We start from the raw sequence: 18,853 nt of genomic DNA on the forward strand, positions 1-18,853 counted from the left end.
GCGTCATTTGGACCGCAGCTGCAACACGGCGAACGGAAACCCGAGGCCGCTGTCAGATCACCTGCTGCACTAGCTGCGCGTTGCCCTCTGTGGTTGCCGTACGCGGTCGCCCTACCTTTCCGGCACGTTCATCCGTCACGTTCCCAGTCCGTTGAAATTTTTCAAACAGATCCTTTATTGTATCGCTTTTCGGTCCTTTGGTTACATTAAACCTCCGTTGAAAACTTCGTCTTGTTGCAACAACACTGTGTTCTAGGCGGTGGAATTCCAACACCAGAAAAATCCTCTGTTCTAAGGAATAAATCATGTTGTCTACAGCACACTTGCACATTGTGAACAGCACACGCTTACAGCAGAAAGACGACGTACAGAATGGCGCACCCACAGACTGCGTTGTCTTCTATATCTTTCACATCACTTGCAGCGCAATCTGTTGTTGAAAAACGTAACTACTGTAATTTCGAAAGTTTGTCCGCCTGAAAATGTACTGTTGTCCCAAGCATATTGCAACAAACGGTGTATTTCTATCGCTGCTTGGTTAGTTTTTATTGCCGTTTCAAATATACTGGTCATTTTTGAAACACCCTGTACAATAGCCCCTCTCCTCACATTCGGTCTGTGGAATCGATTCGTCAGTATTTGATGTGGTTTACGAAACATATCCAGTGGTAACGTTAGGTGAGTCACCCTGTATATATATATAAAAACAGCGTCGATGTCTGGTAAGTGGAGAGTCTCTGGTTCGAATCTCTCTTACAGTAAACCTTTTCTTTCTTTTTTTTGTCAAGTAGAAATTATAATGAACAAATATTGAATTAAAATTTTCTAAAAAAAAAAGAAATGGAGAGCGGTTGCCATGTAAGCAGGAGATCCCAAGTTCGAGTCCCGGTCAGGGCACACATTTTTACCTGTCCCCGGTGATATATATCAGCTGACGGTATTAATATGATTCTAATTTTGTTTCAGAACTGTCCACAGTGGCAGCTGCCAAAGAGATGCAGGAGGCTGCGGCCGCAGGCAGGGGGGACAGTGAGGAGATGGCGCTGGTGGCGGGCGACACGCGTCTCCAGGCAGGCGGGAGCCCCGTGTTGGCCTCCACGTTCCAGCACGACACGCTGGAGGCCAGCGGCGGAGAGGTCATGGTCCCCGACGTGGAGGGTCCAGCACTCCGGGTGCTGCCGGCCTACGTGTATTCCCTCCGGCCACCCCGGCTGTCCAGTATGGCCGCCCTACTGGCAGCTGCGGACACCGACTTTGTCCCCGGGCTGAAGGGAGACTGTGAGCAGGAGCTGGCCGCTCAGCTGACAGTGGATAACGCGGCAGCCACAGCGGTGCTGGCAGTCGGACACTCGTGTCTCAGCCTCACAGAGGCCGCTGTCGCCTTCATAAAGGCCAACTTGCAGGTGTTAGCCACGCAGGGCTGGGCCGATGCAGTCCTCAACCACCCTGATGAAGTGGTCGAAGTGAGTCGGCTGCTCGGTGAGTCGTCGGCAGAATACAGGTAAGCACGGCGTAACATGAAACTTCCTGCCAGATTAAAACTGTGTGCCGGACCGAGACTCGAACTCGGGTAAGTGCTCTACTGACTGAGCTACCTGAGCACGACTCACGCCCCGTCCTCACAGCTTTACTTCTGCCAGTACCTCGTCTTCTACCTTCCAAACTTTACAGAGGCTCTCCTGCGAACCTTGCAGAACTAGCACTCCTGGAAGAAAGGATATTGCGGAGATATGGCTTAGCCACAGCCTGGGGTATGTTCCCGGAATGAGATCCTTTCTTTCAGGAGTGCTAGTTCTGCAAGGTTCGCAGGAGAGCCTCTGTAAAGTTTGGATGTTAGGAGACGAGGAACTGTCAGAAGTAAAGATATGACGATGGGGTGTGAGTCGTGCTTGGGTAACTCAGTTGGAAGAGCACTTGCCCATGAAAGGCAAAGGTCCCGAGTTCGACTCTCGGTCCGGCACACAGTTTTAATCTGCCAGGAATTTTCATATCAGCGTACACTTCGCTGCAGAGTGAAAATCTCATTCTGACAGCATAATATGCTCACCTGTTTTTCCCACTCCTATATTTGTGTGTGTGTATTGTTGAGGAAACATTATATATATATATATACGCCTGGAAATTGAAATAAGAACACCGTGAATTCATTGTCCCAGGAAGGGGAAACTTTACTGACACATTCCTGGGGTCAGATACATCACATGATCACACTGACAGAACCACAGGCACATAGACACAGGCAACAGAGCATGCACAATGTCGGCACTAGTACAGTGTATATCCACCTTTCGCAGCAATGCAGGCTGCTATTCTCCCATAGAGACGATCGTAGAGATGCTGGATGTAGTCCTGTGGAACGGCTTGCCATGCCATTTCCACCTGGCGCCTCAGTTGGACCAGTGTTCGTGCTGGACGTGCAGACCGCGTGAGACGACGCTTCATCCAGTCCCAAACATACTCAATGGGGGACAGATCCGGAGATCTTGCTGGCCAGGGTAGTTGACGTACACCTTCTAGAGCACGTTGGGTGGCACGGGGTACATGCGGACGTGCATTGTCCTGTTGGAACAGCAAGTTCCCTTGCCGGTCTAGGAATGGTAGAACGATGGGTTCGATGACGGTTTGGATGTACCGTGCACTATTCAGTGTCCCCTCGACGATCACCAGTGGTGTACGGCCAGTGTAGGAGATCGCTCCCCACACCATGATGCCGGGTGTTGGCCCTGTGTGCCTCGGTCGTATTCAGTCCTGATTGTGGCGCTCACCTGCACGGCGCCAAACGCGCATACGACCATCATTGGCACCAAGGCAGAAGCGACTCTCATCGCTGAAGACGACACGTCTCCATTCGTCCCTCCATTCACGCCTGTCGCGACACCACTGGAGGCGGGCTGCACGATGTTGGGGCGTGAGCGGAAGACGGCCTAACGGTGTGCAGGACCGTAGCCCAGCTTCATGGAGACGGTTGCGAATGGTCCTCGCCGATACCCCAGGAGCAACAGTGTCCCTAATTTGCTGGGAAGTGGCGGTGCGGCCCCCTACGGCACTGCGTAGGATCCTACGGTCTTGGCGTGCATCCGTGCGTCGCTGCGGTCCGGTCCCAGGTCGACGGGCACGTGCACCTTCCGCCGACCACTGGCGACAACATCGATGTACTGTGGAGACCTCACGCCCCACCTGTTGAGCAATTCGGCGGTACGTCCACCCGGCCTCCCGCATGCCCACTATACGCCCTCGCTCAAAGTCCGTCAACTGCACATACGGTTCACGTGCACGCTGTCGCGGCATGCTACCAGTGTTAAAGACTGCGATGGAGCTCCGTATGCCACGGCAAACTGGCTGACACTGACGGCGGCGGTGCACAAATGCTGCGCAGCTAGCGCCATTCGACGGCCAACACCGCGGTTCCTGGTGTGTCCGCTGTGCCGTGCGTGTGATCATTGCTTGTACAGCCCTCTCGCAGTGTCCGGAGCAAGTATGGTGGGTCTGACACACCGGTGTCAATGTGTTCTTTTTTCCATTTCCAGGAGTGTATATATATATATATATATATATATATATATATATATATATATATATGTGTGTGTGTGTGTGTGTGTGTGTGTGTGTGTGTGTGTGTGTGTGTGTTTTATTGTACATACAAACCCGGACTCACAGCCTAAATGTGCCACTGAAGTCAAAGCCACTTCGCTTGCACGAAACTGAAGAGAATGATGTGTTTCTGAAAACAGATCTTATTCATAAGCAAATAAATAAGCAAACCAATAGTTCCACGCTAAGTAGACATGATCAGTGCGAACTGTTCAAGAAAAAAAACGTAACTGTATAAAAAAAGTAATGTCGACCTGTATAACACTGCAACCTGAAACACACGAAAATTTCTCCACTGACAGACGGCTTTGGTAAAATAAAGAAACTGACAGAACCTACATTGCGCAAAGGAAACGAAACAATCACATATTATGAATCTCACCTGCAAAATGAAGTACTGGCAGAAACGGCAACACAGCAAGACTCAGCAACAACTGAAAAAATCCTGCTTAAAACTAACTATAGTTGGTCCAGGGAAATTGGGTTGATAATCTTGACAGAGTGAGCCAATGAAACACATGACTTAACAATGAAATGAATACCCCTAGCTCCATACAGGCGTTGATATGTGAACGGGTACAGTTGAAAATGTGTTCCCTGGAGGGACTCGAACCCGGGATCCGCTGCTTACATGGCAGACGCTCTATCCATCTGAACCACCGAAGACACAGAGGATAGTGCGGCTTAATGCATACCTCTAAGAGTATTGCTTATCACTAGTCATCTATAAGAGATTGTCATTTTGCTTTAATGTAAAATTACGTTAACTGCTACCAGCAAGACGCAGTATATACCGCCTGCTGTATTCCAATTTTTCCTTATTGCTTAAGCTTCCGTAGTGTTAAGCGTAAGTTTCTCTTTTTAGTGACGTTGTCTTTGCTCCTTACCCATGTTTTGTAACAGTGGTGCTTTGTAAATGGAACTCTCTTCTGCACGCTGAATTTACATACAGTACTACCGTCAGCAAATGTGTTAGAGGTTTTATGCGTAATGTATATCTGTAAATTTATCGCTTGTTAGTAGCCTGGTAGTGGAAATTTTCATTCTTACTTTAATGTAAAATGCTGTTACTGAACGCAATCCAAGCGCACTTCTTACGCACATGTATTTAGCACCCTCCGCATCCCAAATTTTCGTCGTCGATTGAGCCTGTACTTGTAAACAGTTGACCTTTCTCTGACATGCTGAATACTTAGGTTACCAAATATTTTATCCTTTGGACTCACGTTATAATTTTATATAGACAAGAGCCTTTACCAATTGGCGAATACATTTGTGCATTTATTCTGACATACGCTGAATTTATTCTGGCTGCTGTCCCTAAGCCATGGTATGTGATGTTTCTCGTTTTCACATCAATTATGTATAAGGCAATAGCCGCTCAGCTTCAGCTAATGTAATTTACCACCCTGTGGTGTAACTATTGAGTACACTTACCTTACAAATATTTCGCGATTATTGATATTTTGTTAGATATGTAAAAATAGTTTGTAACCGTTTGTATACGTTTATAGGACCGACTTATTCTGAAGAAGATTTTTTAGAAATATCGTAACCTGGACCAAGGGCTAAATAAACCTTTGGTTTGAAACTCGCTGGCTGATTTTTTTCCCACCTCTTCTATTCTTAATGGTGTACATCAGATTCTTGTTGTTACTGATGACATAAGATCATTCTTTGCCTTATACTTCACACCCTTTTGGTGCATTCTTCACACCCTGCCCTCCCAAACTTAAATTGTTTTACTTTTAAAATGCTACAGATGCGTAAAATTTCAATAATGATAAAAATAAAATATTTAACTGTTCCAGTATAAGCACAATTTCACATCATACATTAATACAGTGCTCTTTTGTTGTATGCTTAATATCAATTCCTCTTAGAATTCAGCATTCACGCCGCCTGTATGCACATTAATAGGAAGCTCAGAAAACAGCTTACACTCCACAGTATCATAAATTGCAAACATTCTTCATCACACAAACACACCACCACCACCACCTCCACCATGGAAGAAGATCGGAAAAGTAAATGTAATTGGCCACACTAGATTTAGTCGTGCTCAGTGAAGTGAAAGACGAATAACGGAATATATGAACAGGATGAGAGAGTTGTATCATGAAAGGTTAGGTATGAAAAGGAAGATAGGGCAAACAGTGAGTTATTGTGAACAGTCCAGTGATTTGTCATCACAATCTCCAAACCGATGTCAACAATAATGCAGCATCACGTGCGGAAAGTTTAGTGACAGGACGAGTATATGACAACAATGAACAGCGAACTTCGTATATAAAAAGCGATGAATATATAATAATCACGCGGTATTGGAATGCTGCAGTAAGGGAAAGTTTGAACACAGAGTAACGAAACAATATGGGGTCGCTGGAATGAGAGAGGAGCAAGCGTGCTAGAGTTCCGCGTTATATTTCCGCTAGTAACAAGAAATGCACTGCTCAGGAATAAAATCAGAAGCCTTTTCCACCTCGCCATCTCAGGGTGTGGATCACCCCGGTCGCACTGGCGTAGTTTGGCGCAGCAACCAATCTCAGCAACGACACATAGTATGCATACCAGATTCTCCACCCACTGTAGATGATGTTTCTGGCTGTTTCAGCAACAGATTTAGACTGCCGAATTCCCCTCCTGAATTTCTGGAACGGTGGGTGTTCAGTCTCTTTACTGTAGCGTGTGATTTGTACCCACCGTCCTTAGTTATTTGTCGCATGTATTCCAATCTCTATCTCGTTGTTGTTCTCGTTAAGATCTCCCTGTCGTACCATTCCATTGCAATCTCTCTCTCCCTATTGTGTTTATCCATCATGCCATTGAAATCTCCGTCTTTCCCTGTTGTTTTTACCCTCCACAGCTCCCTGAAGTACCATACAATTCCAATCTGTCTTCCCCTGTTTATTATCCTTTACAGCTTTCTGTAGTACAGTGCAAGTTATTCGCTGATGTCTTCGCACAAGTCCTATCATCCTATTCCTTTTTCATGTCACTGTTTTCCACATATTGCTGTTCTCAGCTATTCTGCAGAGAACTTACAGTTCCCCTCTTACGAATTCACCTAATTTTCAAAGTCCTTCTATAGCACCCCATTTTGAATGCACTCAATATCTTCTTTCCATGTTTTCCCCACAATTCGTGATTCATTTTCATACAATACTGTGTTCCAAACGTACACTCTCAGATATTTCTTCCCCAAATTAAGACTTAGAGGCCTTGTTTTTCGATGAATGCCCTATTTTCCTGTGCTACATTACTGTTTGTAACAACTTCGCTTCGTCTCTTATGTCGGTTTGCTTCCAATGTAGTAGAATCCCCTCAATTCGTCTACTTTGTGGCCCCTAATTTTAATGTTAAATTTGCCACCAATGTTATTTCTCCTACTGCCAATACTTCACTTTTCCTTTCGTTTATAAATCCTATTCCTGTGCTCATTAAAGTGTTCATTCCACTTAACACCTCTTATCATTCTTTCGCTCTTTTGTGGTACACAGCAATGGCATCAGCGAATCGTATCAGCGGAAACCTTTCCCTTAGGATTTTAATTCCATTCCTGGCACTTTCTTCTGTTCCACCATCGATAATTGATGTTCGCTTTAAACAACTGGGAAGAACCACTGCATCCCTGTCCTGCACTTTTTTAATCACGGTACTTCTTTCTTCCGTTCTTATTTTTCCCTGTTGATTATAGTGCATACAATATTGTATATTGCCTGACTTTCCATATATCTTATAATAAGGTTTTTTTAAAGAATGTCATATGTGTTGCACCATTTTACATTCTCAAAGGCTTTTTAAATGTGGACAAATAAAATGAAGGTTCCTTGCTTTATAACTCTTGCCTCCATGTCGTATCTACCTCTCTGGGTGTTTTACCTTTCCTAAACCCAAACTCGTTATCCTCTACTAGATTTTTAGCTTTCTTGTCCATTCTTCTATATATTGTTGTCAGTAATTCCTATACATGAGCTGTTTAGCTCATTGTGCCAAACATGTCGCTTCTGGAGCGTCTGGATGATATTTTTCTGAAAGTAATGTTTCCAATTCGTCTTCCATTTCTCCGTCTACCATGTCATCCAATAGTTTCTCCCCCTCATAGAGGTGTCCAATGTACTATTTCCAACCATCCTTTCTCTTCTCTGCGTATACTAATGGAATTCCTTTCTATTATTAGTTTGTTGAAACCCTCACTTTTAATTTCACAAAAGGTTGTTTCGAGTTTGCTTTGTGCTGAAACTGCCCTTCATACTTATTTTTCGATTTCATCTAATTTTTCCTGCATCTATTTTGCTTTATTTGTCGTGACATACCTATAGATTTCATTCCTTAGCGGGTTATACCACTGTTTTCTTGTCTTTTCGTGAATATTGTTATATTTTCTTATTTTGTCAATCAATTTCAGTAGACGTCACATTCGCCAGCATTTCTTCAGTTCCTTTTCTTGTACCTGCCATCTCCTGTGATTTCTCCTTTTAGAGAAGTCCACTCTTGTTCGATTGAATTTCTAGTTTCGGTATTCGTTGTCGCATTATCTTAAGTTTCATTGAACTTCCGATTCGCGTTTTACTCCTCACTACTGTAGAGTCCCATTCATTTGCTAACTGAATCCTCTTGACGGTTTCGTTAAGCTTCAGTTCACTCATTATCACAATAAAAATGTCATCAGAGTCTACATCTCCTCCTCACAATTCAGTATCTGATTTCAGAATCTGTCTGACCATGATGTAATCCAACAGGTATTCTCCTCCGTCTCCAGGCCTTTGCCAAGTATACCTCCAACTCTACGAACAGCCCAAAACACTGAGGCACTGAACAGCTCATATGGATGTCCCAGTGTAGAGAATGTAGACTTCCGGTACCTGCACCATCCTGAAAATCTGTTGGAATGGAGCAGTGGGGGGGGGGGGGGGGGGGGGTCTCGCACACCGACTGGTGTGGCGAGAATGAGCTGCTAATTTTAATTAGTAGTTAGTAATTAGCAGAGTAGGTCCCAGAAAATGCACTTCAGTGATGAGAGTATGTGGTAAGTTATCATAATTAAATTTCACTGATCGTTACCATTGCTGTTGCTGTCCAATATCATTATGACACACAAAAAGAAAATGGCGTACGGCATCGTTGGCCAGTTTACCCCCTCAAGGGAATTTCGGACGCCAAGTGCAAGTCTTATTACATTCGACGCCACATTGGGCGGAGAAAATCTCCAACCCGGCCAAGAATCCAACCTGGGCCCACTTAAATGGGAGGTAAGCACAGTACCACCCATCTAAGCAGGCGAGCTGACACACAAAAATCTCTGTATCTATGAATATAATATGAATGAGTCACAGACGTGGTAGTAGCACTGTGTAGGGGGGTATGAACTGTAATAACGTAGGCTCAGTCATGGGTCTAGTGGGTGGTAGATTTAGATTTATTGGTAGAATACTAGGGAAATGAAATCAGTCTACAAAGGCGATTCCTTGCAATCACTTGTGTAGCCCATCCTAAAATGTGGCTCAAGTATGCAGGACCCATACTAATACGGCTAACGGGAGATGTTGAATGTATACAGAGCACGGTAGCGTGAAAGGTCACAGGTCTGTTTCATCTATGGGGAAGTGTGAAACTAAATTGGCAGACTCCTGAGGATAGTTTGTGTCTTTCCTGAGCAAGCCTACTTACAGAGTTTATAGATCCGGCTTTAAACTATAATACTGAGAATATACCCCAGTCTTCTATGTACCACTGCAGTAGGGATCTTGAAGAAAAGATTAATCACCACACACACACACACACACACACACACACACACACACACACACACACACACACACACACACACTTAAAATGACTTCTCAAACTCCAAACTTGAACGAAATGGGAAAAACCATAAGTGGTACACTGGGATGTACCCTCTGCCACGCGCTCTACACTGATTTGCAAGGTATACATGTAGATGTAGGTGAAGCATACCAAAGCTTCTGATTCCACATGTTAGGGACTGATTCACTCACAGTTCTATGCTGTTTCAACTGGACTTTCACACAGGTCTGGTCTACAATGAAATTCCATCATAGTTAGCAGGCCCAGATCTAGGGGGAAAGGGTGGGCAAGCCAGAGAATCTGCCCCAGGCGACAATTTCATAGGGCGCCAAATTCATAATTTTGAAGAAAAGAAAGCCTTGTTTCACAAACCACCTGGCAGCCAACTCATGTTGGTCTATCGATTATTTGTATGATTTTAAAACATATCGCTGTTGGTTTTCGAACACATTCTAAGTTGATATCTGAACAAATAATAAGTTGATTTTTGAATGTGTGCATAGTGTACATGATTCTCTACCAGGGGAATCCCAGTCGAATATAGAACTAAGAAAACTGTCCCGCATACAATAGGGGACGGTGCTACACGATCTGAGCCGAATAAACCCGAACGGTTAAATGCCAGTCGCGGTTTATGTGGGTGACTGACTTATGAATGATCAGCTTTGTTGTAATTACTTGCGAAATCCATAAATTCAGACTACCAGAGTGGAGATGAACGACTAATGGGAATTACAGGTAAGAAGGGTTACATATTATACCTCAGTGTTTCCAAGAAAATGTAATTTTGGAAGGATATTTTTACCAGGTCGCTACACCACTAAGAACCGCTTGAACAGTCCCCGGTTAGCGTCCGCTTAAGTTCTGTTCTCGAAATAGTGCGGAAAACACGTTGTACGAACTCGTAATAACACCTGACTGGAGAATAAACGTAGGACAACTGAACTGGTGATTATGGCAGGATTGGTGAAGCTCACCGGAGAATATGTTTTGATGGTGGTAGCAATAGTTATCGAATTACTGACAAGATTGTTTGTCAGAACGAGAAAGGGGAAGAAATGGGGACATCACACACATTATATGGAAGAATATAACGATTCAAAATTAATGTAAAAATTCCGTACAACTACTTTTCGATCTCATGCTTGAGAAACAGGAGCGTTTGACCGAAATGTGAAACTGTTTCCTAACTTAAAACTTTTTGCCTGTAGTAGTCCTATTAAGCATTTTTGGAACAATGTCTTGAAAGGAGGATATAAGACGAACATCAACAAAACCAAAACTATTATAATGGAATATAGTTGAATCAAATCAGGTCATGTTGAGGAACTGGATTAGGAGGTGACACTTGAAGTAGTAGATGAGTTTTGCTATTTGGGGAGCAAAATAACTGATGATGGTTGAAGTACAGAGGATGTAAAATGTAGGCTGGCAATGGCAAGGAAAGCTTGTTTGAAAAAGAGAAATTTGTTAACATTGAGTATAGATTTAAGTGCCAGGAAGTGTTTTCTGAAAGTATTTGTGTGGAGTGTAGCCATGATGGAAGTGAAACATGGACGATAATAGTTTGGAAAGGAAGAGAATAGAAGCTTTCGAAATGTGGTGTTACAGAAGAATGCTGAAGATAAGGTGGGTAGATCACGTAACTAATGAGGAGGTATTGAATAGGATTGGGGAGAAGAGAAGTTTGTGGCACAGCTCGACCAGAAGAAGGGATCTGTTAGAAGGACACCTTCTAAGGTATCAAGGGATCACCAATTTAGTATCGGAGGGCTGTGTGGAGGGTAAAAATGGTAGGAGACAGAGAGATGAATACACTAAGCAGATTTGGATGTAGATTGCAGTAGGTACTGGGAGGTGAAGAAGCTTGCACAGGGTAGAGTAGCATGGAGAGCTGCAGCAAACTGGTCTCAGAACTGAAGACGACGACGACAACAACAGCAATATTGGTACTTTGTGAACTATATTCTGTCATGATATTTATGCAAATGAGTTATTTATGTAAATGAGTTGTACAAAAATTACCATTTGTGCCAAAACAGTCTCACGTATTTGGCGTGTATTACAATTGCTGCAATATTTGAAATGTCTATTTCGTTTTATCTAGCATACAGTGCCAAAATATATGTACTCATATCGAGAAACCATATCAGTCTTTCGTACTATTCATATCAACAGCTTTTTTAGTATTAGACAACGACATTTTGATTTACCACGTAACAAACCTTTGCCGAAATTTCTTGAGGTAATAGATCCTTTCGTAGAAAGGAAAGCATGCCGTGTAAAGCTGCAGCAAGATGAGAAAGAGAAAAAGATGTTGGGACCTACAGATTGAAGAAATGTGTACTGTCTTGCTTGTCTCTCGTCTTTACTGGTTTTACATTTCCCGTATTTATTTTTGTCACACAAAACAGAGAGTTATTAGATAATAGGTAACAAAGAGTGCAAATTTCTCTGAGGAGTTCGTATTCTCCCGGTTACAGATAACCTCATCCAGTGTTACTTTTGAGTTTTTTAAGGGGGGCACGATATCAAACCTGCCGACAGGGAGCTGGAGAGGCTTCACAGGACATTTTAATTTCCACTGTCCTGAATAGATGTCTGATGGATTTCATTATAAAATATACACGTCTGAACTCCGCTGAGTGAATACAGTGACGTGCGATAGAAGAATGCTGTGTGAAGAGGCGTGGCATTACACTTTGGCTTACTTAAGACCAAATAACATATTTTACATTTCCTCGAACATATGTGTTTGATATATAAAAGCTCTTCAGAAAGAAGTGCGCTACAAAATGAACATATTTTTTAAAAATTGATTTTTTAATGTTTGACGTCCCGTCCCAAACGCTTGGAGAGAAGGGGATGGGGGCGATGGCAACTATAAAGTTTCAAGCTTTTGCCCCAGTTCCGAAATATCATAGATCCAGGGCTAATTGCTAGTACCCTAAATCAGACTGGTTTCATGTGAGTCAGTGTACACAGCCGAAACAGCCAATGGAGCAGCACAACCTCCACCATGGGCACACCTAGTAAAGCACTCAGGCGATCAGAACAACTTCCAGGTTATAAAACTGTGTATAGTCGTTCATAATTCACGTTTTCAATCTCGTCATTGCATAGAAAAGGATAGGGAATGTAAAATGTAAATCTTCAGAAAGTTGAGATTCATCTTGAGTATATGACACATCTTTGCAGAGATCTATTTTCATTTGGCAGAGTAGCACCACTATCTGTGTCCATTTAACATTTATCGAAAATAAAGTATCTGGAAGCGAATATTAGATTGATTAGCTGTAATAACTTCATTGACAGAATGAAAAAAAGTACATTGTTCCTGTCCACTTGATGTTTGTAGAAATATTGCCATGTTTTATGTAATAGCGCATGCAAGTCACAGTTTGCAGTATCAGAAAATAGCTGTTATGTGCTAGAGTGATGATAGTGATCTTGTAATACGAAAGTGATACTATGGATATCTCAGTACTTGCATCAGTGGTATGAGGTAGACGTTGTGTTCACAAAGCTGATGTCTGCTTAGAGGAAGATCAGATTTATAACGATAATCTAGCAAAGTGCATGAAGCATAGATTTAGTCTGAGACCGCAAGTTTTGCAGTACCCAGCAGACATGTGGTGCACACAAGAATTTAATTACAGGTTTGTGTTTTGTTTGTTTTCGTGTGTGCGTTTGTTTGTTTTCGTGTGTGCGTTTGTTTGTTTTCGTGTGTGCATTTGTTTGTTTTCGTGTGTGTGTGTGTTTGTCTGTTTGTTTGTTTGTGCGCGCGTGTGTGTTTGTTATCGTGTGTGTGTGTGTGTGTGTGTGTGTGTGTGTGTGTGTGTGTGTGTTTGTTTTCGTGTGTGTGTGTGTGTGTTTGTTGGTGGTTTTCCTAATGTTTCGACAAATTCATGTTTTGTGTGAAGGAGAAACTTTTTCTATGGCTATGGGGAGGCTATGTTACGAAATTTGGCAGTAACTGGACTGAAATCTTTTGGCTCCTTCTAAGGAAAATGTTTAAATACGTGGAGAGGTGATTTGTTTGACGTGTTACCCACAATAGTTTTAGGAGGATTGCTGCACAACACAGATAACTAGTATCTGTAGTATGAAGCATCTGTTTCAGTAGAGGTCAACGACTGGTCAGCAATAACGCTTTAAGGTCGAATAAACTGACTTCTAGATAACAACGAGAAGCACAGTTTCTTGAGAGACTGAATAAGGGAATTTTTAACGGAAAAGGGATGAAGACTTTGATCGTAGGGTAGAACAGAATCTCTGTACCTTAATATAAACGGTGTTGGACACTCTTTTCTGCTGTCTGAGGTGATTATATCTGCATTCAGAACTGTTCGAGTTTTTTGTGTGTGATGGGTTTCTTCATTAGGTGAGTATGTTTTTGAAGTAAACTCTGGGAATATTTCTGTTTGTTGCAGACGCCTTCCTGGAAAGGAGTGTGGCAGGAGGCTGATCGAGGCACCTAAGGAGGGGGCAGTGGAGGAGCTGAGGACGCTTCTGGCGGCGGGTGCGAATGTGGAGGCGAGGGACGAGGACATGTGGACTGCCCTGCACTGGGCGTCAGTGAGGGGACACGAGGATGTGGTGAGGTGTCTGGTGGAGGGTGGAGCGGACGTCGAAACCAGAGACAGCAGGGGGAACACACCCATGCACTGGGCTGCATACCGCGGCCACGCGGCTGTGGTGCGGCTACTGGCCGCCTCCTCTGGTGACCCCAACGCCATGGACGAGTACCGGCGGACGCCGTTGCACTATGCAGCGAGGCAGGGCCACGCAGAGGTGGCGGCTGTGCTGCTCGATGTGGGGGCCGACAGAGGGGCCTGGGATGATCACGGACACATACCTCTGTACCTAGCCATGCAGAACAGAGAGCAGCAGCTTGCAGATATGCTATCATGAAGCATGCAGTCCAAAAAATTCTTTTGCTATAACATTTAAACACATCTCTACATTTATTTTGTATAATTTTTCAATAAACAATGTAAAAAATTAATTCTCCAGTCACTCATTTACATCCACATTTAAGTAGTACATGAAGGTACTCTATTAGCACCATGTGGGAACTAAGGTTCTGGAAAACGAATTGAAAATACAAGACACTACCTCTGTTCATAAGAAAAAAACTCAAATGCATTTCTAGGCTAAGCTTTGCAGACGTCAACAAGTACTGAAAAATAAATACTTCACTGCAAATGAAGATAACTACTGCATGGTATGTGGTAACTGAAAAGTACAGGCTGTTTCAAAAAGGGCTTTACAACTTTAAAAACTCATATAAATTTATTGAAAGAAGATGCAGAGCAGAGTTTAGTGTTACCTTGTAGGAGATCACATTAAGTTTTCTTAACCTTAAACTAACATCCCTTTGGAAGTCAATTTCTTCCCAAACTCGCTGTAGCATTGCAGGTGTAACTTGATCAGTGGCGGCCTAAATTTTTGCTCTAAGTCCGGGTAGAGAAGGCAGCACAGGAGGTACAAACACGATAACCTTCATGAATCCCCATAAAAATGTCGAGTGGTATGAGGTCTGGGGGACGTGGTGGGCCATGCATTTGGCGAATCGCGACCAATCCATTGACTTGGAAAGTGGTCACTGAGAAAATCCCAGAGATCAGCCAGGTAGTGGGGTGTTGCACCATCTTGTAGGCTTACTAGGAGGATCTTTTGCGGACATGAAAGGGAAATAATGGTCGAGGAAATAACGCTCACCGACTTCGATTATTGAAACCAAAACACACAGCTAGCACTCTCTGGTCCAACGAAGGCAGCCATCTTTATCGCAACTGCCTTTACTGCTCTGTACAGTGCGATTCGGCACTAGCGAGCTACGAGAGACAAAACTTGATGTATTTCCCTACCAATTGACACTACAATCACCTCTGTAGGTACTATGAATTAATATGAATTTTCAAAGTTGTAGAGACCTTTCTGAAACAGCATGTATATCAGGCTGGCTTATATCCTGCTACAATATGTGATCAAAAGTATCCGGACACCTGGCTGAAAATGACTTACAAGTTCGTGGCGCCCTACATCGGTAATACTGGACTTCAGTATGGTGTTGTCCCACCTTTAGCCTTGACGACAGCTTCCATTCTCGCAGGCATACTTCAATCAGCTGCTGGAAGGTTTCTTGGGGAAACGACGCCCATTCTTCGCGGAGTGCTGCACAGAGGAGAGGTATCGATGTCGGTCGATGAGGCCTGGCATGAAGTCGGCGTCCCAAAACATCCTGAAGGTGTTCTGTAGGATTCAGGTCAGGACTCTGTGCAGGCCAGACCATGAATTATGCCAGGCCGTGCATTATGAATGGGTGCTTGATCGTGTTGAAAGATGCAATCTCCATCCCCGAATTGATCTTCAACAGTGGGAAGCAAGAAGGTGCTTAAAACGTCAATGGGCCTGTACTGTGAATAGTGCCACGCAAAACAACAAGGGGTACAAGCCCCCTCCATGAAAAATACCATCAAACCATAACACCACCGACTCCGAATTTTACTGTTGGCACTACACACCCACACCCTGCCGCTGGATCGCCACATTGTGTACCGGGATTCGTCACGCCACACAACGTTTTTACACCGTTCAGTCATCCAGTTTTTACGCTCCTTACACCAAGTGAGGCGTCGTTTGGCATTTACCAGCGTGATGGGTGGTTTATGACCAGCCACTCGACCATAAAATCCAAGATTTCTCACCTCATGCCTAACTGTCATAGTACTTGCAGTGGATCCTGATGCTGTTTGTAATTCCTGTGTGATGGTCTGGGTAGATGTTCTGCCTATTACACCTTATGACCCTCTTCGACTGTCGGCGGTCCCTGTCAGTCAACAGATGAGGTTGACCTGTACACCTTTGTGCTGTACGTGTCCCTTCAAGTTTCCACTTCACTATCACATAGGAAACAGTGGATCTAGGGATGTTCATGATTGTGGGAATCTCGCATACAGACGTATGACACAAGTGACACCCAGTCATCTGACCACGTTCTAAGTCCATGAGTTCCTCCCCCATTCTGCTCTCTTACGATGTCTAATGACTACTGAGGTCCCTGATATGGAGTACCTGGCAGTAGGTGGCAGCACAATGTACTTAATATGAAAAACATCTGTTTTTGTTGGTGTCCGGATACTTTTGATCATTTTGTGTACGTGAAACCACTGATAATCGCACCACACCCAGATCAATGAGGAATGATCTCTAGGGATAGAATTTTCCACACTGATTTCAGACTGCATTTACTTGTACATCCGCAGCAAACATGGTGCAGTACTTCTTGTCTTTTATTATAATCTGACATTAGTAGTAATATTCACAATGCATTATGCGCTTATCATCTGGAATCGGGTTATCAGTTGACATTCCAATTGAGTGGTTCCCAGAGAGCTGTAATGCTGCTGATATGAAATGTGCTGGCAGGTAACGTGTATCTTAGCTCTGATACTGCAGGATGCGACAGCAAATTGTCACTTTACACTTGACCTTCTATAGATTTTCAGTGATTTCTCTCATCCTGGCATATTTTCAGCAGAGCACCTGCAGGGACTGCCACAGTAGCCACCATGCAGGAGATCTGCTGGACAGCACCACAGCCAATAGTGCCCCCTGTGTCCCAGCCTGCACAATGCAGAACTACAGCATGAGGAACTGTACAACTGATATTGGAATGCTGTGCAGTCGTGTAGGCAGTTAGGTTGGTTGGTTGATTTGAGGGAGGAGACCAAACAGCTTTGTCATTGGTCCCATCGGATTACGGAAGGATGGGGAAGAAAGTCAGCCATGCCCTTTCGAAGGAACCATCCTGGGATTTGCGTGAAGCGATTTAGGCAAATCACGGAAAACCTAAATCAAGATGGCTGGACGCGGATTTGAACCGTCGTCCTCCCAAATGTGAGTCCAATGTGCTAACCATTGCGCCACCTCACTCGTTTAGGTCACAAAATGGAACATTTCGCACGGGATATATATCATTTCCAATGCAAAAAAATGAATACAGAGAGTACAACATAAATCTGTGCGAAATCCAGAAAATTTGACTGTAGAATTTACAGATAGTTCATTCTACATCCTTTCCTTTTTGGCAATGCCAAACATCCACCTCGATTACAGAAATACAGCTGAAACAATTGACAGACACAGAAATAAAATTGGAGATAAACGAAGGCACATGCACAAAAGTTCAGTCCTTGTAGCATTGTCTTAATGAAGTTACAGCTGCCACAGTAATAATAATTATAGATGTGCTTGAAGGAGAACATGTTGGCAACTTTGAACACCAGCCAGCAATACAGATTTCACAATGTCACACACAGAACTTGATAGATACCAGACAGAATAGAACTAATAAGGTCGGAAGTCATCAAACTACAGGTAATACAATTACGTTAACTTGAGCACATAAATCAACTAAATAATTGCAATGAATAATGTATACCGTATGAGTGAAATACAGTAAAGTTATTTAATTCGTTGATCTTTTTATTGGTGGCAATTGTACACTTTCGCATGCTTTAAACGAAAGATAGTATAAATCTTTTACAGCTATTCCATGTTAATATAACCACCTAAACAATAATTATGCCGTTTCATACTTCAGTACCTCGATACAGCTGTACGACTAATGTCTGTCATTTAGTCATTTATCGGACATACATTCAACCTGGAGTATATTTAATTTAAAAGTTATTTTAAACTTCTTTTGCCGCTTTTGCTCAGATGTTGTATGTGCAATTTACTTGAATTGCCAGTGCCATACACAACTCTATTTTGGCATGTTTTGATTCAGTCAATAAAAGTTCAGAAACCATTTGGCAGTTGTTGTTGTGGTCTTCAGTCCTGAGACTGGTTTGATGCAGCTCTCCATGCTACCCTATCCTGTGCAAGTTTCTTCATCTCCCAGTACGTACTGCAACCTACATCCTTCTGAATCCGCTTAGTATATTCATCTCTTGGTCTCCCTCTACGATTTTCACCCTCCGCGCTGCCCTCCAATGCTGAATTTGTGTTCCCTTGATGCCTCAGAACATGTCCTACCAACCGGTCCCTTCTTCTAGTCAAGTTGTGCCACAAACTCCTCTTCTCCCCAATTCTATTCAACACCTCCTCATTAGTTATGTGATCTATCCATCTAATCTTCAGCATTCTTCTGTAGCACCACATTTCGAAAGCTTCTATTCTCTTCCTGTCCAAACTATTTATTGTCCATGTTTCACTTCCATACATGGCTACACTCCATACAAATACTTTCAGAAACGACTTCCTGACACTTAAATCTATGCTCGATGTTAACAAATTTCTCTTTTTCAGAAACGCTTTCCTTGCCATTGCCAGTCTACATTTTATATCTTCTCTACTTCGACCATCATCAGTTATTTTGCTCCTCAGATAGTAAAACTCCTTTACTACTTTGTCTGATTTAATAATCTAATTCCCTCAG

At 43.3% G+C, this 18,853-nt stretch overlaps 1 protein-coding gene across 1 annotated transcript; it reads left to right on the forward strand.

Annotated features, from left to right (window-relative positions):
• Nucleotides 1–715: 715 nt before the first annotated feature.
• Nucleotides 716–14,316, forward strand: LOC124553361 (ankyrin repeat and protein kinase domain-containing protein 1-like). The gene is made up of 3 exons (XM_047127234.1): nucleotides 716–722; nucleotides 967–1,501; nucleotides 13,836–14,316. The coding sequence occupies exons 1-3, from the start codon at nucleotides 716–718 to the stop codon at nucleotides 14,314–14,316; spliced, it is 1,023 nt and encodes a 340-aa protein (XP_046983190.1).
• Nucleotides 14,317–18,853: the final 4,537 nt, after the last annotated feature.

This window comes from Schistocerca americana, chromosome 11 (genome assembly GCF_021461395.2).
Source record: "Schistocerca americana isolate TAMUIC-IGC-003095 chromosome 11, iqSchAmer2.1, whole genome shotgun sequence".
In the NCBI taxonomy this organism is placed as follows: domain Eukaryota; kingdom Metazoa; phylum Arthropoda; class Insecta; order Orthoptera; family Acrididae; genus Schistocerca; species Schistocerca americana.